At 41.9% G+C, this 25,212-nt stretch overlaps 1 protein-coding gene across 1 annotated transcript in view; it reads right to left on the reverse strand.

Annotated features, from left to right (window-relative positions):
• Positions 1–25,212, reverse strand: part of SZT2 (SZT2 subunit of KICSTOR complex) — a 215,035-nt gene that overhangs the window by 20,863 nt on the left and 168,960 nt on the right. The window contains 11 exon segments of the mRNA XM_085885818.1: positions 907–1,098; positions 1,892–2,012; positions 2,151–2,318; positions 5,027–5,154; positions 15,842–15,874; positions 16,237–16,370; positions 16,586–16,718; positions 16,814–16,911; positions 17,354–17,502; positions 17,761–17,864; positions 21,261–21,479. Coding sequence (XP_085741944.1) covers positions 907–1,098; positions 1,892–2,012; positions 2,151–2,318; positions 5,027–5,154; positions 15,842–15,874; positions 16,237–16,370; positions 16,586–16,718; positions 16,814–16,911; positions 17,354–17,502; positions 17,761–17,864; positions 21,261–21,479 — 1,479 coding nt within the window.

The following is a 25,212-nucleotide window of genomic DNA, read 5'->3' on the forward strand; positions in this document are numbered from 1 at the left end:
TTATTGTAATTCTTGGGGGATTATCCTATCCTTAATTCTGGGGGAATTGCCCCGTCCTTAATTCCGGGGAGAATTGTCCCATCCTTAATTCCAGGGGGAATTGTCCCGTCCTTGATTCTGAGGGGAATTGTCCCGTCCTTGATTCCAAGGGGATTGTCCAGTTCTTGATTCCAAGGGGATTGTCCAGTTCTTGATTCCGGGGGGATTGTCCCGTCCTTGATTCCGGGGGGAATTGTCCCGTCCTTGATTCCAAGGGGGTTGTCCAGTTCTTGATTCCGGGGAGATTGTCCCGTCCTTGATTCCAGGGGGATTGTCCCATCCTTAATTCCGGGGGGATTGTCCCATCCTTGATTCCAGGGGGATTGTCCCGTCCTTGATTCCGGGGGGATTGGCCCGTCTTTAATTCTGGGTGGATTGTCCCATCCATAATTCCTGGGGGAATGTCCAGTTCTTAATTCCGGGGGGATTATCCCATCTTTAATTCTTGGGGGAGTTATGTCATCCGTAATTTTGGGGGAGTTATCCCGTCCGTAATTTTGGGGGAGTTATCCCGTCCGTAATTCTTAGGGGAGTTATCCCGTCCGTAATTCTTGGGGGAGTTATCCCGTCCGTAATTCTTGGGGGAGTTATCCCATCCGTAATTCTTGCGGAGTTAACCTGTCCAAAATTCTTGGCAAGTTAACCCGTACAAAGGAGGGGTTTTTCGCTCGTGTTGCATAATTCAACATCAGAAGGACGAGATGTCATCTTGCCATTTTTGCAATAAGGAAAGTTGCATTCTCTATTGGAGAGACAGCCTTTTAAGCCAACAGTCAAATACTTCGGATAAGTTACACGGCAGTTGTAAAAATTTTTACAGCATTGACATACGCAAAATATCCTCACAAGCAAAAGTTTGAACACCACCTCTTGAACGTGCCACACAAATGTCTCGCTGTTGCCGTCCATGTCGTGCTGCAGGATCTGGATGGGATGGAAGCACTACGGGTCCAGGCATTGCATCTCTCAAAAGCTCATCGAAAGGCAGTGCTTCGGCAGGGAGATGCAGGGCTGTGCTCCCCAAGCTCGACACAGCCGGTGGTGTGAGTACGCCTGTTGCTGTGCAAGGACATCGGGCAAAGAGCAAGGTTTCTTAAAATCAAGCATAAAGGTAGCCAAGTTCTAAAGTATGATGAGCAGCAAACAAAACAGAAAAAAGGCTCTAGTACGATTAGCACAGGCTTACTCTATCCTTTGTTGTCAGTTGTAGTACAATATACATTTTCATCTCATGTATGTACAAGTTTCTCATTCAGTCTTGGTCATTGAATAAAATAAATAAATAAATAAAACTGAAGATTGAGAACCAATCAGATGATAAACTTCGGATGTTGCGAGTCAATTATGGTTGGAAATTAGAAAATAAAAACGTTTTACAGATTGAAAATAACAGCCTCCATGGAACTGTCAAGCAATGGAATCATTGGGCTCATTCGCCAAATTTATAAATTAGATTATGTAGGTGTGTGTGGGCTGGTTTGTTTGGAAAAATAGAATTGGGAGAAAGTACAGATAGGGAGGAGCAGAGGAAGGATGGGAGGTAGGGAAATGTAAGAGGAGTTCCTTTATCTGTGTGCAGGAGGGAAGGGGAAAGGGAAATCTGCTTCTTATAAGTAAGGGATGGAAAGAGAAGGAGGGGAAAGGGGGGGGGGATTTTAGATATAATCATAATAAATATATGACTCCCGTTATCAGATGTGAGATAAAAGGTAAGTTCCAATAAACATACAAGTTAGATATTTCCATCCAAGTGGCGGGTATTGGAACAGAAGAACAAAAAGCATTTCTGTAAAAGATCAAAAACAAAAAGAAATACGAGGTGAAAAAAAGGAAAGAAATATTCAATGCCTACCACTGCCTCCTCGGCTTGTATGAAGCCCCCCATTCCCCCGGCTTTCCTTCTGATGGGGTGGTCGAGTGCTTTCAAACAAAATGTTCACAGTGTGCACAGAAGTTAAGAATGGGCTGAACTCCTGCAGATGTGGTACAAAGAGAGGTCAAGGAACAAGAAAAGAAGGGATTGATAATAATGGGCATTTGTAAATGGAGAAGTTGACTTGTTGGTAGATAATGAAGCTGGTGAATATAAGCAGAGATAAAAAACGGTTTACATGCTGAGGAGCGTCGGCAAGAAGGTAGTGATGGAACAGACCCATCTTCTGACTGAGGAGGCAACGTGTGACGTAGGCACGGGTATCTAACCACTGTGCCAGTCGGGAGAGTGCCCGCGTCAACAATGCACCCATGTCACCAGACCAGTTGTATGCGTGGGCAAGCACCTGAGCACACCAACCACACATCACATCAATATGACAGTGTTTGTGATGTACATCCTGTTATCCCATGCCAAATCAAATAACAGCACAGCGGTTATGTACGGATGTCGGACAACAAAATTGAATAAGTATACGTTTATGGCACTGGAGTGGCATATGCCTGGTGTTGTCTTAATGGTTAGGGTGGTGGGCTTGGGATCTAAGGATCCTGAGATCAAATCCCACTTGGCTGTTGAATGGGGTTGACTCTGCCTGTCATCCTTCCGAGGTTGGCAAAATGAGTGCCGGCATGCTGGTATCCTGTGTCGGAGTGGCGACCCATGCAGGATTGTGTCCAATAGCCAAGGAGACTGCTTAGGTAGCACCAACGCTCTGCACAGAGTATGGTCCCGATGGATGGATGGATGGAGTAGCATCCCAGAGGCTGCGATTTCAAATCCAGGTAAAGGCAGTGTTATTAAAGATTTGGGATTTTAAGCTTCTGTAAACTGAGCAAGTCTCATGAGAATTACCAAGACACCATTTGATCGTCAGTAAAAACACAGGTGGCTCATGGGTCATTCCATGTCAAATCATCAAAGAATCTGCCGTCATCTCTCAGATTTTTGTAAAACTTTGGGAACCAATTGGGACCCACGAAAAACGGCAAGAACTCAAATATTTTTGCTAACAGCCTCTTAATTAGTGAGATACAGACTAACGAACTTTGGACTAATTAGCACGACGTCGCAAATTCAAATGGCCATATCTCTAAAAGTATAACACCTAGAGAGCTGGTTTTGGTGTCATTTTAAAGGTATTTTCATGCCCTATGAATTTGTCTGGGCAACATTTTCCTACCTCCAACCACAAAAAAGTTATCACAAAATATAAACTTCAATCGTGAATCCCCAAAAAATGTATCCTTCAAATTTCCTCAAATTCATCCCAGAGGTACCTTATGATGTCAAGAAGCTTCCACATAAATTTTGTGATGGGCACTCCAATAGTTTCTGAGATATGAGCAATAATGTACATGTACGTATGGCATATAGGTTCGAAAATCAGCATTTGTAATGTATTATACAATCAATAAGTGAGTTCAAGTACACAGTGTTCACTAACCTGACTGAGGCTTTCAATTTCCTCTTCAATGCAGCAACAGCAGCACTTGTTTCTTCCCCTCAGGCCCAGTTGAAAATGAAAGTATATGATACTTCAAAGCAATTGATGGTCGTTCCCTGTGTTCCCTGTCATGGCTAGGTTAGAATGATTGTATAATACATTACAAATGCTGATTTTCGAACCTATATGCCATACGTACATGTACATTATTTCTCATATCTCAGAAACTATTGGAGTGCCCATCACAAAACTTATGTGGAAGCTTCTTGACATCATAAGGTACCTCTGGGATGAATTTGAGGAAATTTGAAGGATACATTTTTGGGGGATTCACGACTGAAGTTTATATTTTGTGATAACTTTTTTTGTGGTTGGAGGTAGGAAAATGTTGCCCAGACAAATTCATAGGGCATGAAAATACCTTTAAAATGACACCAAAACCAGCTCTCGAGGTGTTATACTTTTAGAGATATGGCCATTTGAATTCGCGACGTCGTGATAATTAGTCCAAAGTTCGTTAGTCTGTATCTCACTAATTAAGAGGCTGTTAGCAAAAATATTTGAGTTCTTGCAGTTTTTCATGGGTCCCAATTGGTTCCCAAAGTTTTACAAAAATCTGAGAGATGACGGCAGATTCTTTGATGATTTGACATGGAATGACCCTCATTAATGACTGAGGGATGTGTTAATCTGCACTCTCTGAATTAATGGTCAGATCTTCAGATAACTGATGTCAGTTCATACATGGTACTATACCTATAGTGGGGAAACTTAGCTAAATATAGCATAACAATTGTGCATTTTGTGAGGAAAGCACCAAATTTGGCACACTAGTAGCCTATCAGATTATGAACAGATTTAGATATTGGGCCATCTCAAATTCATCCGCTGATGGCTGTGGCAGCCATTTTCCACTGCCATCAAAAATTTTGAGATGGCCCAATATCCAAATCTGTTCATAATCTGATAGGCTACTAGTGTGCCAAATTTGGTGCTTTCCTCACAAAATGCACAATTGTTATGCTAAGTTGCCCCACTACTAGACGTTCTCAAACTAGGCTTTAAAATACCAGATATCAAAAGGCAGCACAGCCCAAAAATCTTCCTCAAAGAATAAGAGAGAAAAAACAGGGACAGACAGCAAGGCCATCAAAATGATGGAAAAACGATTGATCAGAGCACCATCATGACCCCATTTACAGTGGAAAACTGACCCACGTAAAATCAAAGTAGAGCCTTCCATCATTTATTTGTTAAAATGACCTGACTTCAAGATACACTTGATGTCACCAGGTTTTCAATATTAATCCTGTTAGCTCCAACTGCAATATGAATAATGGCTTTTCTCGTCATTCTGACAACTTCCTGAGGATCAAAATGAAGCAGGACATCTTCATGAGTATGAAGAGAAAGAAAAATCAAACAAATTGTGAAGTCTACCAAGCATTGCTGACTAACTGCTAGGTCCCACAGCAACTCATGGTTGGTCTATGAGAATGCAATTTCATAACTTCATAAGTGGCATTCTGTTGAAGGTTCAAAATATATTCCTCGGACCAACTAAATGTTAAAAATTTACAGATGTACTTGACCAGAGTCAGCTTTACCTGTTTGTCAGAGATAGATATGAACAAGAAACGTTGGCGGGGCACAAGAACAGGAGAGGCTGCAGAATCCATTTCCCTTTCACTCACTGCCACCTCGAAGGACTCAAACTTCTGAAGGCTTTTTTGAGCTGCAAATACACCACAGACATGAAGTCAGAAATACAATCTCAGAGTAGCCCATATTGGAGCTGTATGGTCAATGTTTAAACCCCAATGGAGTCAATTTGATTAAATTTGATGTCTCGTGCAGTGCTTTGAACATAAGGTACCAAATCTAACCATAATGAGCAAATTATCCTTTTGAGGTTACTTTTAAGATGGCTTCCCAGTCTGCTTGGACTTGTTTCTGGACGTTAAAAACCAAACAATTTTTTTTTTGCAAAATGAGGGATCCTTTGGGCGTAACCTGTTGAAAATCTAAATTCTCTTCATGATTCAAGCTGACTGCAGGGTTGATCATGCTGGACTGTTATGATCCTTCAGCAATTTCTCATTATTAATCACTTACCAATTCAATGTCATGTCAGAGGTAACGTTATTTTGATTGAAAAGCAAAGTGAAGCCGATGTTTTTGTTATATATATATATATATATATATATATATATATATATATATATATATATATATATATATATATATATATATATATATATATATATATATGGGCCCGGCGAGGAGGAGTGATGTAAGCGACATTTTTTAATGATATGATGATGATAGGCTCGGATGATAGGGGAAGGGTTAAAAGAGTGCTATATGCCATTAACTCAAAAATGGCCGATGTGGCCCTTACATCACTCCTCCTCACGGCACCTCATATATATATATATATATATATATATATATATATATATATATATATATATATATATATATATATATTTTACACTAGGTGAATGCACCCGGCGTTGCCCGGGTTCTCTTTGAATGAATTTAATCTTCTGTACATAGGTCTGATGCGAGTCCAGTATCAGTTCCCTATTGGGCCACGGCAATCATAGCCTAAGGGGGTTGGTGAGAAGGAAATATCCCCGGCCGAGGGGCCTCGCCACCTCGGCTATAACCTTCCCGGGGCCCGTCCCGACATTTTTTTGTTGCTGAGGTTTCCTACTGTCTTTCACCGTTCAGGAGATTAGCGCGTGCAGACAAACAAACAAACAAACAAAAACTTAAAATTATATATTAGATATATATATATATATATATATATATATATATATATATATATATATATATATATATATATATATATATATATATATATATATATATATACATATACAATGAATGGACTTTTGACATTTGTACATGATACATGCTTGAGAGCCTCATTGGTATGCATTGCTGTCCACGCTATTGCTGACAATTCACCAATAAGCGATGAAACCGGTCCGGTAGCTGAGGGGGTGTGTAGCATTGGGATTCTCATGTGTGTACTTTGTGTGAATGTCTTTAGAGTTATTGAGAAACTCTGGGAAGGGTTCGAAACAGCATTTAGCACTTACCTTGCGTAAGTCTTCTTGGGTTGCATTATGCAGCTCCATTGGCTTGAGGAGCATGGGAGGGGTCAAATATGTGTATATATATATATATATATATATATATATATATATATATATATATATATATTTGTGGATTTCAGAATCGATTCTGACTAATGCACAAAACATTCAGATCCTCAGACAGTTATTTCCATAAATGAATGTCGAGGATAGACCCATCCCCTTGTCTGGTGGAATTTTAACTTTGATGCATTGGAGAAGGGTATCGAACAGATTCCCTTTCTTATGGGATGGACTTTTTCTCTTTACGACACATTCATGTACGCGAGAGAAAGCCGTTAGCTCAACGGAGGCTCGTTCTATCCTTTTTCCATCAGGACACAATGGCTTGGAGGTGAACGATTTATTTACACTTTGGACTTACAGGATTTTTGATTAAGCACACCGCGGGCTTTTCCTGAATGGTTATTCTGACGGTCAAATATGACTGTGGATCATTTACCTCATCCACCTATCTTTCATTGATGTTTGACACCCATCTTTTCACCGATGTTGACGTCCATCTTTTTCCATCGATGTTCGACACCCACCTCTTTCACCGATGTTGACGTCCACCTTTTTCCATCGATGTTTGACGCCCCGTTTGGCAGCTCTTTGGATGCTGGCTGGCTCTTGTTCGTGTCGGGCTTAACGAGGAAGAAATGATCGTGGGATTGACGGTTCGAAGTGACGTGCAGCGATGCGCCAGTAGGTAAGGTGGATTTGGCTGAAGTCTGCTTGAGGCTTCGCCCATACTGGTCACCAATAAAAAGGATGGGAGGACCACTTTCCTGTCGGTTGGTGAGCTGGCGACAGACAATTGGTTGGTGAGCTAGTGTGTTGGTGACAGCCTTACAGTCCTGACCACTGGTGACAGTTGGTGAGCTGGTGAGTTTGTGACAGCTTTATAGTCCTGACCACTGGTGACAGTTGGTGAGCTGCGCCTGATGGTGGGTGATGGTTGGACTGATCCTGCTGGTTCTGCTCGGGACCTGCTCTTGGCGTACCTGATTCTTGGCGTCCCTGGTTCCTGGAGGTGATGAAGTGATGTCGATTGGTGTTTGAGCCTATTTGCGGATGGGTGCACGGTGAGGCAGGGTGCTGACAGTGAACCAAGGCACGCTCACACATTTTGGGACATGTTATTGGACGCATGATGACTTCTGCTTTGGTAAGCCAAGTCCAGATTAATTTTCACCCTGATTGTTTTGCTGGGTACCCTTGTCTTGTGTTTAATCATTAAGTAAGGTATAGTAATAAGTATCTGATCTTTGTATATTTTTTCTATCAATGCCTGTTTAATTCATTTTGTTTGAGATGATGTTGATCGATTTGAATTCACCTGTTTTCACCTCAAATAAATAAAAAGTTCTTCAGGTTATTTATTTTTCCCTTATTGATAAATTCCTTGATGACGTTTCAACCTGTCCGTATTTGTCCTTTCCTTCCATTGATCCACCATTGTCCAAACCTAGATAGACTTGGAGGTAGTTCCCAAATGAAATAACCTGTCAGAGTCGTCATGCACCAGCGGTAAATGCTCGGCCGCCCCATTTAATATCTAATCAAGATAAGATTGGTGCATCGCCGAGGGCGCGCTCCCCATTCGGGAAGCTACACGACCTCGAGTTAAACGGAAAATTAGACGGTAGAGACTGGAACTCGTGGTTACATGGTTGGCGTTCGTGGTTGTAAAGCAACCCACCACACCACAAAGTTAATTGTGAGCGGTGGCTCCTCTTTCGAGTAGAAACGGGGATTAACCCCCTCATAATACACTTGGTATCCCTAGCCGTTGGAATATATATATATATATATATATATATATATATATATATATATATATACTCATATATACTCATAAATACCCTAACAGCCTTTTTCTCAGGAGTGGCTTCCATCTGGCCACTCTCCTATAAACCCTAGACTTGTGAAATGCTGCCGAGATCGTTGTCCTTCCGACAGGTTCTCCCATCTCAGCCAAGGAACTCTGTAGTTCCGTCAGAGTGGTTACTGAGTTCTTGGTCATCTCCCTGACCAAGGTCCTTCTTGCCTAGTTGCTCAGTTTGGTCGGACGGCCAGCTCAAGAAAACCCACAAAGGAATGTAAGCAGGTTCGGCAATCCAAATAATTATATTCTCCATGTGGATGCATCAAAACATCCAATTCATTCAATGCAAATATGAAGCAAGTAAACAAAGAGAAAATTTTCAACCTTTGTTGGCCAATTAACTCATGAGTTGAACCCTTTTAGTTGTTTGTTCTCATCACAGTATTGATTTATAGTTAACTAGCAGGGGTAGTATTGCCCAGTGCTGTTCTTACCCTGTTGGCTTTTGAAGAAATCAAATTTTGATTTTTTTTTCTTTCTATTTTTTGTGGGGGCCTAAAACACCTCCACACACCCATGAAGGAATGAGGTCGGGGATCATTTAATATCACCTTTCACATGGTGGACTACAAAGGCCTTGGCATGATAGAGCAATTGAAGAAAAACAAAACATCCAACCTTTTATTTTTTCCTGAAACACTCCACGATACTCACTGATGAACCTCTGAAAGTTTTACTAAGATCCGTTTGACCATCTCTGAGATAAATGGCAAAACACACACACACACACACACACACACACACACACACACACACACACACACACACACACACACACACACACACACACACACACACACACACACACACACACACACACACACACACACACACACACACACACGGCTCTCTTCGTAATACTGATCAAGTAATATGCAACGAAAGCAAAAATATATTTTCCGGTGAATACTTAAGAAAAAGAGGTGGTATGTACAGCATATATCTCTTGGTTCATCGTTAATTTGAGTAAAAGTATTAGGACAACATTGAAGAAGTTTAAAACAGTTTACCCAACTTGAGGGCTGCAACCGGAGATCACTGATGGTTCCCGTTATAGCCAACTCATATTAAGGCCCTGTCACACCTTGACGTTTTAGCCAGCGTATGGCAAGGTCTCAAAATGTATGTAAAACGCTGGCATACGATGAACTATTGATGTTTAAAAAAAAAAAAAATTTGGCCATATAATAACGTGATGGACGTATGCATAACGTATTAGTAACGTACACAGAACGTTTTAATCACATATAAATAACTTATACCAAAGCATGCTGAGCGTGTTGTCGGCGTTCACAACCTATGCCCAACGAGTCTAACTTATGCATAGTGCGCGGCAGCGTATCGCCGACGATGACGTGGCGTAGGCTATTCATAGGCTGTGGCTCGACGATTCAAATCATAACCGCACCAGACATCGAAGTGTGAAGCCACTGTCACACCTTGACGTTTCAGCCAGTGTATGCCGACGGATGAAAAATTTGCTGAACCAAGCTGGCACACGTCGAATACGTTATGGGTAAGTTTTGTATACGTTAAGAGCACGCTGGCATACGTCGTAGTACGCTGGCATAGGTCATAGTACGCTGGCATACGTCGTCATACGCTGAGTACGTCGAGAAATTTTCAACATGTTGAAAATTTCTCGACGTACGACACACATTCCGCATAGGCAGGCATAAGTTGTTGGCACGCTACGCGATTGTTGACACACATTACTTGTACGTTACTCATAAGTCGAAACACGTCAATGCAATGGTTAGCGTCAGTGTTCCAGACTCCCTGGTTTTTTTTTCCTTCTTCGGTATGATGGTTATGATTTAAATCGTTGAGCGGCAGCCTAGTAATTATATTATATTATAACTGCACTAGAAATCGAAGTGTCAACATCACCGTCATACCGAAGAAGAAAAAAAAAACAGGGAGTCTGGAACACTGACGCTAACCATTACATTGACGTGTTTCCACTTATGAGTAACATACAAGTAACATGTGTCGACGTGTGTCAACGATCGTGTAACGTGCCTCGACGTGTGTCAACGATCGCGTAACGTGCCTACAACACGTTACTCATAGGTTAGAAATAAGTTTCGAGTACGCTAAAGGCCCGGTCACACCTTGACGTTTTAGCCAGCGATGGCAATGTATTAAAATGTATGTAAAACGCTGGCTTACGTTGAACTTTTGATGTTTTTTTTAAAAGATTCGGACGTATTCATAGCGACTTGGTCTTATGTATAACGCATTGGTAATGGACACAGAACGTTTCGTTGTGTTATAGATAACTTATACCAACGAATGCTGAACCTGTTGTCGGCCTACACAACCGATGCCCAACGATAGTCTAACTTAGGCATAGCGCGTTGCACGCATCGCCGACGATGTCGTGACGTAGCCTATTAAAAGGCTGACGCACAACGATTCGAATCATAACTGCCGTAGAAATGGAAGTGTCAACATCGCGGTCACACCTTGGCGATCTTGCCAACGTATGCCGACCGAAGAAAAATGTGTCTAAAACGTTGGGGCACGTCAAATACGGTATGACTAAGTTTGGTATACGTGAGTACAACGCTAAAGTACGCTATCATACGTCGTAGTAAGTAGAGTACGTCAAGAAATTTTAAACATGTTCAAAATTTTACGACGTACTCGGCGTATGACACACGTTCCGCATGCGATGGGGATAAGTTTTACACACGATATGTGGACGCTTACACACGTCCACAAAGGCTACTTATAAGCTACTCATAGGTCGAAACAGGTCGCGGTAATGTCTTTTTTACGCGAAACTTATTTGTAACTTATGTTTGACGTGCTTTGAACCAATTCTTTACGTAGTCCCAACACACATCGACGTATGTAGACGTATTCCAATGACGTCTTCCGGTCGACAAAAAAAAAATTAACGTGTTTCTAGCTTGCAACTGCCATATAAAGACGTGTTCCCAGCGGATTTGGGAATTGGTATATAAAAATGGTGTTCATAAAAGGGGAACCCAACAGTGTTTTCGAGTCCTTTTTGAGTCTATGTCCATGTCAGCAGTATCAGTATCAGTATTAGTATTAGTATTAGTAGTAGTTTGTTCATGTTGGCAGTAGTAGGTGAGTGTGAGGGGGAGGGTGTGGGTTATGATGGATCGTCCTTGCGTTTAACGATATAAATGATAAACTCAACGATTTAAATGGCTGCATCTCCACTATTGAAAGTAGACGCTTGCGCTCAACAATTGGATTTTTTTTTACACTCAACGACTTTTAAACGGTACCACTCAGCTATTTTCATTGTTTACAATGAACGATTTAAATTGCTGTCACTCGCCTTTGTTTTTTGACGCTGGGGTTTGGAAATTTGAAGCGTTTCTTCTGAACGTGTTAAATCGCTCAAACTCGACTATTTTAAATAGACGCTGCCGATGGACAATTGGAATCATAGCCAAGCTAGACATCGAAGTGTGAACATCCTCGTCATGCCGAAGAAAAGTTTGAAGAATGCTGCAAATAAGTGTCCTGGCCATGGCCGTGAACGCTGAAGCAAGGACGATCCATTATACCGACGTCTTTCAGCCTATGAGTAACTTAAAAGTAACGTCTGTCAATGTGTGGCAACGATCGCGTAACGTGCCAACAACACGTTAATCATAGGTTAGAAATAAGTTTCGGGTACGCGAAACATTACCTCGGCGTGTCTCAACTTATGATTAACTTACAAGTAGCATGTGTTGACGTCTGTCAACGATCGCAGACCGTGCATACAACTTGTGGCCAGCGTAGCGGAACGTGTGAGTCATACGCCGGCATACGTCGAGAAATTTCAAGCACGAAAAAATTTGAGGACAACCAAAAAGTACAACGTTTAAAGCCAACGTACAACGACGTATGGCAGTGTTTTTCAGCATGCTCTCAATGTTATCAAAACTTACCCATAACGTATTCAACGTGTGCCAGCGTTTTAGAAAAAAAAAATCAAAAATCGGCATAAGTTGGCTAAAACGTCAAGGTGTGACCGGGCCTTAACCATTACATCGATGTGTTTCGACTTATGAGTAACTTACAAGTAACGTGTGTCGACGTGTGTCAACGATCGCGTAACGTGCCTACAACTTATGGCCAGTGTTATGCGGAACGTGTGAGTCCTACGCTGGCATACGTCGAAAAATTTAAAGCATGGAAAATTTGTCTAACACCTCGGCGTACCACGACGTATGCCAGCGTGCTACGACCTATGCCAGCATACTACGACCTATTCCAGCGTGCTCTTGACGTATACAAACTTACCCATAACATATTCGACGTGTGCTAGCATTTTAGCCAAATTTTGCATACGTCAGGCATACGCTGGCTAAATCATCAAGGCGTGACAGGGCCTTAAGCTAAATGATATCACTTGAAATTCTGCCTCATAACGAAAAAAACGTTTTTGTTTTTTTTCCAATTTACAAAAAATGAAAAATGGGATGAAAAAAAACATTGAAAATTAAATAATTTCAAATTTGGGAAAAATTAAATAACTGAATAAAAAATGAAAAAAAAAGAAAAAAATAATCAAGTAATTAAATATATATTTTCAAAAAACAGGACACCAAGACAAAACACTTAATGCTTCCCTCCGGGAACCATCATAAAGGGATCACTGGAAATACAAAGAAAATTATTAATATTTTCGAGTTCACAATGGAGTAGTACAATCACCATATTCCATGATGTAGAATGGCTGGTTCCAGAAAATAGCACAGATAGAGTCAGGCATGCAAACCCAGCAGGAAGGGGGGGGGGGGGGAGAGAGAGAGAGAGAGAGAGAGAGAGAGAGAGAGAGAGAGAGAGAGAGAGAGAGAGAGAGAGACAGAGAGAGAGAGAGAGAGAGAGAGAGACAGAGAGAGAGAGAGAGAGAGAGAGAGAGAGAGAGAGAGAGAGAGAGAGAGAGAGAGAGAGAGAGAGAGAGAGAGAGAGAGAGAGAGAGAGAGAGAGAGAGAGAGAGAGAGAGAGAGAGAGAGAGAGAGAGAGAGAGAGAGAGAGAGAGAGAGAGAGAGAGAGAGAGAGAGAGAGAGAGAGAGAGAGAGAGAGAGAGAGAGAGAGAGAGAGAGAGAAAAAAAGGTGCAATACAAGCCGTGCATGCAGGGAGTAAGAGAGAGCAGGGTACCAGGGAGCTTTCGGTAAAGCTAATAGTGTTTGAGGTGGTATTCACAGGGGGATAAATGAGAAACTAGAACGGCACTCAGTCGAGCATACACCTCCACCAGACTGAACCGTTTACGTTTTGTATCCCACTCAAAGACCGGATCTGCGTCTGGAACTGAACCAAAATCTGATCCGCTTGTTCTCGTCACCTTAACCAACTCATCCATAACCAACTCATCCACCTAGTTTTGTCATAACTCGTCCTCAACCTTTTTGTGTTTGTTTTGTTTTTTTTGGTTTTGGAAAAAGAACGCGGTTTTGCACGATAATTTAGCAGAAATTTGTGGAGTTCTTAATGCCAATTCCTGTGATAGATGCATGCTGTGCTGGGCGAAGAGCTTTACCCAGAGTGTGGGGGAAAAACTGATATGCACCCTGTCTTGTATAGAAGACTTGTCTTGTATGCAAACTACTGATATGCACCCTGTCCATTATTCCTCTTAATCGCATCACAATTGCACCTCTTCACTATGCACTGCGACAGTCCAACGTTTCCCCTTACCTTCCTTTCCCTGCAATTGGGATCTTCCCATGCTCGCAAGTCTGTGCCGGGTGCAAGAAGCCGACAATACACCTCCACTTCTCTTTCTCTTTCTTATCGACCTTCCTCAAAAATGTGACTGATTGGCACCAATGTTATATGTAGCATAAGTAAGATATACAAGGGGTTATTCCAACAGGTTAAATCTGCACTGTCTCCTTCTCTCTTGCTGCACCCACACAAATGAATATATGTCTGCTGTATGGATCACTGTAAATAAAACCTTTTGTCTTTGATGTGCCACATGACTTTCCTCCAATGTTCCTCCCCTGTAAATAAAACCCCTGCACATGTTCTTCTAACCTACTCGTGGTGTTTTTTTCCTAATTGGTCCGGCACAGTCCGGACTTTTGCTGGACGAGAAGTTTTACCCCAATTGATTTGTTCCAGTTTAGCCAGCGCTGCACTCTTTGTTCTGATCGGCAGTAATCACAGTGCACACTGAGGAACGGACTGTGAGTGGTTGGCCAATTCAACAACAGGTAAACAGGATAAGGCAGTGGACCTTGTTTGACTTGACCGTTCCAATTGACGTTCGTGGCTGCTTCATAACCCGCCTGGCTGCAGATTCATCTGCGGCACGTTGGCCTGCAGGACCAGGTGTTCGGAAGGAATCTGAGTACTCCTGCTCATGGTAAGCTCTGAACCCTATGTCTGTAGCAATATATTATAATAGATATATCAAAACGAGACCAAAACACATCTTTAAGCCATAATTGGAGGGAGTAACTAATCAGTTCTCAATGAATCAATTACCCGCAGGTGGCTTGGATTATAAATAAATTGACTCCTCCCATGCTCTTCTACCTGAAAAAGCTGCAGAAAGCAACCGTGAAAAGCTACACAAGGTAAGCCCTTTGCTGTTTCAAACTCCATCCGAGTTCCTATACAGCTGAAAAACATTCACAAGTAGTACATACATGAGAATCCCAATGCCACACACCCCTTAAGCCACCGGACTGGTTTCATCACTTATTGGCGAGTCATCAGTGCCTTTAGGCAAATATTCACGTGTATTTCATGATTTTAACCCCCTTCTTTGTATAAAAAGGCTTCTTCCATTAGGATAAATGCGGTGTTCTCAGGGCGAAACCAACCCATTGCACTCCGGGTGGGTTGACCCAGGCGATTTCCCCAAATGTGGGAAACTTGACCGTACAATTTGTGGTTCACCAATAAGTGATGAAACCAGTCTGGTGGCTGAGTCCCCAACTGACTTCCTCCTTGCACCTACACCCCCAAACCCCCCCTCCCCCTGTCACGATTCCCCCTGATTAACATTGGGAAAACACAATGCTGCATGGTTTATTTGACAGTCCACAGTTTGTCTTTCAAATGTAACACACGATGCTCCCCCACCGCCCTCCCCTAATAGGTCCTTATGAACTCATAAGTTATCAAACCCTTAGGAACCCATAACTTATACATTAGTGGAAGATGTTGTGACTCGCTCCCCCACTTCAAACAATGAAGGCATTCTCAGGTCAACCACTCGATTCTGTTGTCTGTTCGGAAACTTACCAAAACGAAATATACATATAGTTTAGTGTTAATTAGCAGGTTAGAGCTTGGCCTTTCACCTTGTAATCAAGTGAGCTGGTTAGGTAGTGTAATTATGGCAAAAGCTGGAATTAATGTCACAAACAGAAAATAAGTAAAAACTCACATCTAGTGGGTGATGGTGCTGGTGAAGGGGCATCTGGCAGGAAAGGAAAAGTGGGTAAGAAAGGCTCGCACGACAGTGTAGAGGGACAAGGAGGAAAGGACCAAAATATTTGCGATAATAGGTTCAATAACATGAATGAGGAAAGGATCAAAGAAGAGATGCTTCTCCGAAATGAAAAAGAGAATGAAGGACAAAGCAGAGTAAGGAAAGGTAAATGAAAGGTATCGCAGCAGCAAAACTATCAACATCTTGGCTTTATTATGACTATGAGTGGAAGCATCTCCATGCAGGAGTTTGTTGCTACTTAGAATGAACGTTAACCATGACATGCAGTTTGACAATTACATATACAATGGGGACGTGACGAACACACCAATGGAAAGAATAGCACGTACCAGTCAGGTTCATCCTGCAAGAATGCCATTGAGCAGCATTGCGTCCAACCAGCACAAACTCCCGAGTTTCACCAGGCCTTGGAGCTGGACCCTTATAAGGCTGGTAGGGCCAATAGAGCTCAGGCTCTCCATTTCTACAATGCACAAAAAAACCTGATCATTAGTCAATTTTTTTTGGTGAGGGATGGGGACTGTAGACCAGACGTCGAGCTGAAGTCATTTAGTGAGGACAATTTACGAAGGTTGTAGTTTTGGTTTAATGGCACATACATACAAATAAGAATGGAAAGTCCAAAAGGATAATAATGAGATACTGTATAGGAATGCTGGACTTCCAATCCTCCAACACCTGGTTTTCTTGAACAACCGGAGTGGAGTATCTTCTGCTAAGGCAAGCACCGTGGGCCCAACCTCAGTCAGAAACGAGTCAACAAGGAAGCGAGCAGAAAGCTCCACATTGAATGTCAGCACGGAGGGGCAACCTGCATACAAGAGGTGCATCATCAGCATGGTTCAAATAGGTACAACCAGCAATTCCGAACGGTAATAACAAATGATAACCAAGAGAAAAACTCACCCAACCTGGCCATATATGCAAGCCAATCCTGGCAGATTCCTTGCAACAAAGGGTGAAGTTTTCCTTTCTCCCCTTCTTCAAATCTACATTGCTCACTTCTATACAAGGCAGAAAAGAAAAGATAAGAATTTAAACTACTTCCAATGATCATCTCACAAAGATGTCACTCATTATTGTGGTGTAATTCACAGTAGTATCTTGGATGGTATGTGTTATCAATGCCGAAGATTTACTGGTCTCCTCTACAGGTCATGTTATTTTGAGCATAAAGATTAATTTCATGTTTCCATTTTGAGTGTTTGACCTGACATTACTCAGTTGACAAACAGACAAGGAAACTGCAAATCCTGAAATTTATGGGATAGGTTTTATAAACTGAAAGTTATGCCGACCAGGATCATTGATACTCCCTCCCCATCAAGGAACTAGTGGACAGGTGAATCATGAGCAATCACAACAACAAAACCAAGTAGAAAAATGCTGCAACGCTTTTATCCTCGAATTCACAAAACAAAATGGGGCAAAATCTCCACTCCTCACTTTGGCTCTCCTGCACGGCGGTTCCAAATTGCACTGTTTTCCAGCCAACCTCCAGTGCGGTGTCTGCGGCGTGCCATGACTTCTTCTCGGTTAAAGAGAAGATCATCAGTCGTCTTTGGTGAAGCTTGCTCCCCGGCATCACTTTTCCTCTGCGAGGAAGATAAACAGACATGGGTCGATAGAATGGTTTATTAAATGACGTAGGTTTTGGTGAAGGGAAGAATGAGAGTGATGAGCTTAATGACCTCTTTCTGCATCTGAGATTTCGTATGTGATTGTAAGTAACATCATAGAATGAAAATAAAATTGAAGGAGGGAAAAAGTGAAAAAAAAAAACAGCAAACACATGCAGCAAACAAAAGAGTAACATCTTAACATTACTAAATTCTAAATTTGTGTGAACTGACAGAGTCTTGAAGGCCTCGTCGCAACACCCGGGCACGCGCTTCGCCAGTTGATACCGAGAATGAGCGAGCCCATTGGCGATCAGGTTGTGGGAACAGCAACTCATCTGTGATCAGGATGAAGTGAGAAGAGAAGGCAAAATATAAGAATTTGATGACCCTTCTTGAAGTAAGAAAAGTAGAAGTCCTTCCTGTTGATATATATATATATATATATATATATATATATATATATATATATATATATATATATATATATATATATATATATATATATATATATATATATATAGTGTGTGTGTGTGTGTGTGTGTGTGTGTGTGTGTGTGTGTGTGTGTGTGTGTGTGTGTGTGTGTGTGTGTGTGTGTGTGTGTGTGTGTGTGTGTGTGTGTGTGTGTGTGTGTGTGTGTGTGTGTGTGTGTGTGTGTGTGTGTGTGTGTGTGTGTGTGTGTGTGTGTGTGTGTGTGTGTGTGTGTGTGTGTGTGTATATATATATATATTTTTTTTTTAAAGAAGAAGAAGGTGCTTCCAACCAAAAGTAAAAACTCCATCCACTCCACTAATTTGAGCAAACAAGTGAGAGCGGACCCGGTCTCAGGGCAATGTTTCGCCGGCTTCACAGCCGGCTTCATCAGGCGCAATAGACCCCGGACCTCAGCACGTGTCTGGTTTTTATTTCGACACAACCGCTCATTTCCGGTCACGTGCTGGTGCTCGAGGTCAAATGGAGGAGTGCTTTTTAAATTTTATTTTGCAAAAGCAAAAACAAATGTCAAATCACACCATTGAAGGGATGCTCTGCTCTTTTTTTGTTTTTATTTACACGTGATCTGGTGTTGTATGTGTGTGGGTGAGCATGTGTGCGCACTTGGTGTTGTTGTTTTTGTGTTTCCGGGACACGAACACGGCTGGTTTCGTGCCCGGGTTGGGCATGATGAGGTGTTGGATGTGCGAGTGTTGAGGTTCTCATTGGGTGTTGTGCACATGTGGATGTGGAGTTTGAGATCGGGTGTTTGTTGCTCACCTTATCCACTCGTTTGCACCATCCAGTTTCTGCCATTTGAATTAGAGGTGTGTATTATGTGGGAATGTCCATCATCTCAACAGTTAGACCACCCTCCCAGCTCTTCACATGCCATGCTTCCAAAATCAACCTGTGTCGTTTGTTACATGTAGTGTCGAGGACACGGGTCCCATCAAAGTCAAATTTTGGCCAGATTTCAGGCAATGACGTGCTATGGCTGACTGGGTCACCTTCACAAGCCAAATTGCTCTATTATGTTCATCTAGCCGTTGTTTCAAATTCCTTCCCGTTTCACCAATGTACAATTGGTCACAGTCTGAATGATGAATGGTAAGCTCTTCCAGATGTATTACCAGTTGGTATTGGGTCCTTTAGTTTGGAGTTTACATTACGGATGTTGTGTAGAGGCTTGTAGGCTACGCCAATCCGTGCATCATGTACCATCCTGCCAATCCTTTCTGAATGGCCCAGGTAGTATGGCAGTACACAGTGCCCAAGTGTGTATGACTCCTTCCATTCTGTCCTTTTTGGTTCTTCCAATGTGGGGAGTATCCCTCCCCTTGCTGGACCCATGTTTGAGCAGAACTCTTCTAACTAATCTGATTTCTTCAATTGCCTCGGCTTTGGAAGATGACACCGTCCATGCCCGAGCTACCAACGTCCGTGCTACACTGCATTCGCGGGAGATTGGGTTGCAAGAGTTAAAATGCAGTAATCTGCTGGTGTGGGTTGGTTTCCTGCGAACCGAAGTCTTTTGGGACCCATCAGCCTTACAGGGAACCTCCACATCCAAAAAGGCCAATTTGCTTTCTTTTTCAATTTCGATTGTGAAGTTATTGCTGGGGAATACCCGGCCAAGTTGTCCCAGTGGGTGGTCTACCATGTTTGTACTTGCAATGACGAAGGTGTCATCTACATATCTGTTCCAGTACCATGGGAGCCAATTCTCATGAGTCTCAAATATCCTTTGTTCAAGTTTTCACATTTTACAGGTAATTGTTGGTTTCCCGCTAAGCTTGTTAAATCACCGGGTGAGTAGCCTCCAAACCTATGTGGCAATCACGGCCTGTTCCAAGTTTCGTATGAAATTTCACACGGATAAAGTACACAAAAAGGAGAACCAAAAAGTCTTACCTTATAAAATAAATTCTTTAAAAATATGGAATTAAAGCAAAAAATTAACAAAATGGAATTCAAAGATATAACAATCCAAAGAGAACACAAAATGTCAGCCAATGCTTTTCACTGCTCAACCCAACATGAAGGAACTCCGAACACGAGGTCGATAGAGGTTAAAAAAATATTTTAATGTGTGAATGTCTAAGTGACGAGTAGATAATGAAAGCACATCACATAAAATGTGAAATAAAGCGATGTCGTCCAAAAATGAAATTGCACAATATTTTCAGCCGGTGAGGGACCACCAGTCATCGCGCAGCTCGGTCGATGTGAGAAGTGTACGTTTTATTATTTTATATATGTATCGATGTCGAAGTGATGGGTTGTACAATGGAAGAACAAAAAGGGGAAACGTCATGGAAAATAAAATTTCGCATTTTCAGCGAGCCAGCTACCGCCTGTTTCACCGCAGAATAACACGTGGCCAACAACGCGTGCGAGTGGCCCCGAACTTTGTTCAAGTCGATCATTATACAGTATTTAGTGACGGCAAAATTTGTAGAGCGCATGCCAAATTGCCTAAGCACTCCAATGAAACGGTTGATAAGAAACGGCTCGCTTGGCACACGATTAGCAATCACCGAACGGTCATATTAAACATACACCTCCCGGATATTCCCGGAATGTCAAATATGTCCAAATTGGACAAATGAACACTTTTTTTTCGGAGTCGGAACTGCTTGCAAGTTCCATTCTGGAACTTAAATTTTGTAATTCAGCTCAGTTTAAGAGATTCTCACGGTTACCACATGTGCGAAAATGAAATAAAGCCACGAATGATGTCATCTACAGGCGTATATAAGCATTGCAATACCAAGCAATTTGTAGCTATGATGAACAGGCATTCGAAAATATGAGTGAGGAAAGTGGAAAAAAAAGCTTTATCGTTAAGAAAGCGTTGCGGCCTGTTTCAAGTCAAGGCATGGTTGAGCAGGCCAAAGAAACATCACGGCTTCAGACCAGAGCGAAGTTACCAAGGATACACTTTTAGACCCCATAGAGAGCAGTGACCGAGGATGCGTCTGATGAAGGATATGATTAAATAAGGCCATTAATTATCCTCAAAAGGGATGTTTTAATGAACCCAAACACACAATTTTCAGTCATGCACTTCCTTGGGATTTTCATCATATGCATGCAAAGTTTCAGGCTGACAGGTTTCATGGTTTTGGAGTTATGGAGGACACACACACACACACACACACACACACACACACACACACACACACACACACACACACACACACACACACACACACACACACACACACACACACAATGCAAACAAAGCACTTCTCACCAAGATCTGTTGACTTGTGTGTTTCTTCAAGACATTCCTGAGGTGGTATACCCTCCTGAGAGGAAGTGGTCAACACAGTAAGTGGGGCTTTCAGAATAAACATCTCAGTGGCCATGTCAGCAAGAGAATGGGTGACAGCATCTTGAAGTCGTTGCCGAAGTTGAGCAAGACCTACGTTGCCTTGGCTCCATAGGGAGAAACGAAACAAAGCAGCAGGATCTGGAAAAGTAAAACAGATGTGTTTAAACGTTTGACCAAATACTTTAGCAAAGTTAGCCATCCTAAACCTTAATAACTACTGAAACCATAAGATAGAAGCAAACTGGAAAGCATAGATCTCAAAATGCAAAGCATGCCCATGTATGGTTGTGCTCAAACTAAATTTGAGGAAAACAACAGCTCAGAAAAAGAAAAGTATATTTATTAATTAGTGTTCTCCATATCCTCATAAGATACGTTTCTTGAAAATTTGATGACAAAGGCTCAAATGGTAGAAAAAAAATTATGGCTTGGACAGATGCACTGCAGCTCAATGGTAAAAAATAAATAAAGAAACCAGAAACGAATACAAAACCCAGTGGTCTTGCTCTGATGTGTGGCGGACCAACAAATAAGACCTATTTCTACTGATTTTGATTTTCCCTTTGACATTTGTACCCAATTGTTATTTAGTGTTCTCCATATTCTCAGAGCAAGGGTTCATTGAAAATTTGATAACGAAAGCTCAAATCATAAAATAGTTATAATGCCATGGACATGGGGAAGCATGCCCAATGCACAAAACACACACTTATACACACTTACACACACACACACACACACACACACACACACACACACACACACACACACACACACACACACACACACACACACACACACACACACACACACACAACTGTTCCTAATAATTCTATCACACACAAAAACAAACAAAGAAACAAACACACACACAAAAACAAATAAAAACACACACACACACACACACACACACACACACACACACACACACACACACACACACACACACACACACACACACACACACACAAACACTTGGGGGAAATATAACCAAAGAAAGGGAAGAGTAATAAGAGGAAAACTACTTCTACTACTACTACTACTACTACTACTACTACTAATCTCACTACCCAGTTAATGACACAGCAACCCCCTTGGGAAGTTGTCCCATTTACACTTATGCACGAAAATTTGGAATTTGTTCAGGGTGCCGGCGATTGCTCGCCCACTCTTCGCGAAGGACACTGTGCGCTTTAATGTCTACAAACTAATGCTGGCAGACGAGATGCCAGTCTCAAGTCCATCTGAGGGACGGCACACGCATTGATGAATTACCCGGCCTGTGAAACACCGGGATGACAGTTTATAGCTGTGTCGACATTCAAAGCCAGACTGGACAGCTTAGAGGCCAGCACGCATACCTCTAGGGCCTAGGCCATCCTGCCTGATAAGAGAAAACATTCATTTAAGGATAACATATATATATATATATATATATATATATATATATATATATATATATATATATATATATATATATATATATATATATATATATATATATATATATATATATATATATATATATTGGGGAGAACAAGTATTTGATACACTGCCGATTTTGCAGGTTTTCCCACTTACAAAGCACGTAGAGGTCTGTAATTTTTATCATCGGTACACTTCAACTGTGAAAGACGGAATCTAAAACAAAAATCCTGAAAATCACATTGTTTGATTTTTAAATGATTAATTTGCATTTTATTGCATGAAATAAGTATTTGATACATCAGAAAAACAGAACTTAATATTTGGTACAGAAACCTTTGTTTGCAATTACAGAGATCAGACGTTTCCTATAGTTCTTAACCAGGTTTGCACAGACTGCAAGCAGGGATTTTAGCCCACTCCTCCATGCAGATCTTCTCCAGATCATTCAGGTTTCGGGGCTGTCGCTGGGAAACACAGACTTTCAGCTCCCTCCAAAGATTTTCTGTTGGGTTCAGGTCTGGAGACTGGCTAGGCCACTCCATGACCTTGAGATGCTTCTTACGGAGCCACTCCTTAGTTGCCCTGGCTGTGTGTTCCGGGTCGTTGTCATGCTGGAAGACCCAGCCATGCCCCATCTTCAATGCTCTTGTTGAGGGAAGGAGGTTGTTGGCCAAGATCTCGCGATACATGGCCCCATCCATCCTCCCCTCAATACGGTGCAGTCGTCCTGTCCCCTTTGCAGAAAAGCATCCCCAAAGAATGATGTTTCCACCTCCATGCTTCACGGTTGGGATGGTGTTCTTGGGGTTGTACTCATCCTTCTTCTTCCTCCAAACACGGCGAATGGAGTTTAAACTAAAAAGCTCTATTTTGGTCTCATCAGACCACATGAACTTCTCCCATTCCTCCTCTGGATCATCCAGATGGTCATTGGCAAACTTCAGACGGGCCTGGACATGCGCTGGCTTGAGCAGAGGGACGTTGCGTGCGCTGCAGGATTTTAATCCATGACGGCGTAGTGTGTTACTTATGGTTTTCTTTGATACTGTAGTCCCAGCTCTCTTCAGGTCATTGACCAGGTCCTGCCGTGTAGTTCTGGGCTGATCCCTCACCTTTCTCATGATCATTGAGGCTCCACGAGGTGAGATCTTGCATGGAGCCCCAGACCGAGGGAGATTGACTGTGATCTTGAACTTCTTCCATTTTCTAATAATTGCGCCAACAGTTGTTTCCTTCTCACCAAGCTGCTTGCCTATTGTCCTGAAGCCCATCCCAGCCTTGTGCAATTCTACAATTTTGTCCATGATGTCCTTAGACAGCTCTCTGGTCTTGTCCATTGTGGAGAGGTTGAAGTCTGATTGATTGAGTGTGGACAGCTGTCTTTTATGCAGATAACAAGTTCAAACAGGTGCAGTCAATACAGGTAATGAGTGGAGAATGGGAGGACTTCTTAAAGATAAAACGAACAGGTTTGTGAGAGCCAGAATTCTTTCTGGTTGGTCGGTGATCAAATACTTATTTCATGCAATAAAATGCAAATTAATTATTTAAAAATCATACAATGTGATTTTCAGGATTTTTGTTTTAGATTCCATCTTTCACAGTTGAAGTGTACCTATGATAAAAATTACAGACCTCTACGTGCTTCGTAAGTGGGAAAACCTGCAAAATCGGCAGTGTATCAAATACTTGTTCTCCCCACTGTATATATATATACGGAAAGTTTGACAGAATCCACAAATGAAATAGATGCAGAAATTAGAAGGGTAATTATAAATGCAGGAAAGATCAGAGTCAAATTTTTGGAGCACCATAAATGTCCTCTTCACACAAGGGGAAATAAAGGAAGGAAAATGGAAAGGAGAGTTGGGGAGAAAAACGGAAAAGAAGATAAGGAGGAGAGAACAGTAAAAAAGGGGATGAAGGAAGATGCATGGCAAGTATGAGAAGAGAGAGGGTGGGAAGAAACAACCATTCTGCCATTTATGTACACATTATGTGGATGTCCATCCATGCATCCGTCCAGTGGGACCATACTCTGAGCAGAGCGTTGGTGCTGCCGAAGCAGTTTTCTTGGCTATTGGTTACAATCCTGGATGGGTCGCCACTCCGACACAGGATACCAGTAAGCTGGCACTCATTTTGCCGACCTCAGAAGGATGACAGGCAGAGTCAACCCCACCTGGTATTAATTCAGCAGCCGAGTGGGATTTGAACTCAGGATCCTTGGATCCCAAACCCACTACCCTAACCATCAAGTCAACACCAGGCAAATGTGGATATCTTTCTTGATATTGATTGTATTTCAATGAGAGGCATGAAAGGCGTGTTTCATTTGGATCTTATTGCTGATAAAAGTAGAAAGGGTCATGCGATCAGAAAAAAGTAAGTACATTTAAAAAAACAATCAACAAGCAAACATCATTGCAAAGTAGTTGCAGCT

Source organism: Eptatretus burgeri, chromosome 6, assembly GCF_056783735.1.
Source record: "Eptatretus burgeri isolate ZD-2024b chromosome 6, Ebu_testis_v1, whole genome shotgun sequence".
In the NCBI taxonomy this organism is placed as follows: Eukaryota; Metazoa; Chordata; class Myxini; order Myxiniformes; family Myxinidae; genus Eptatretus; species Eptatretus burgeri.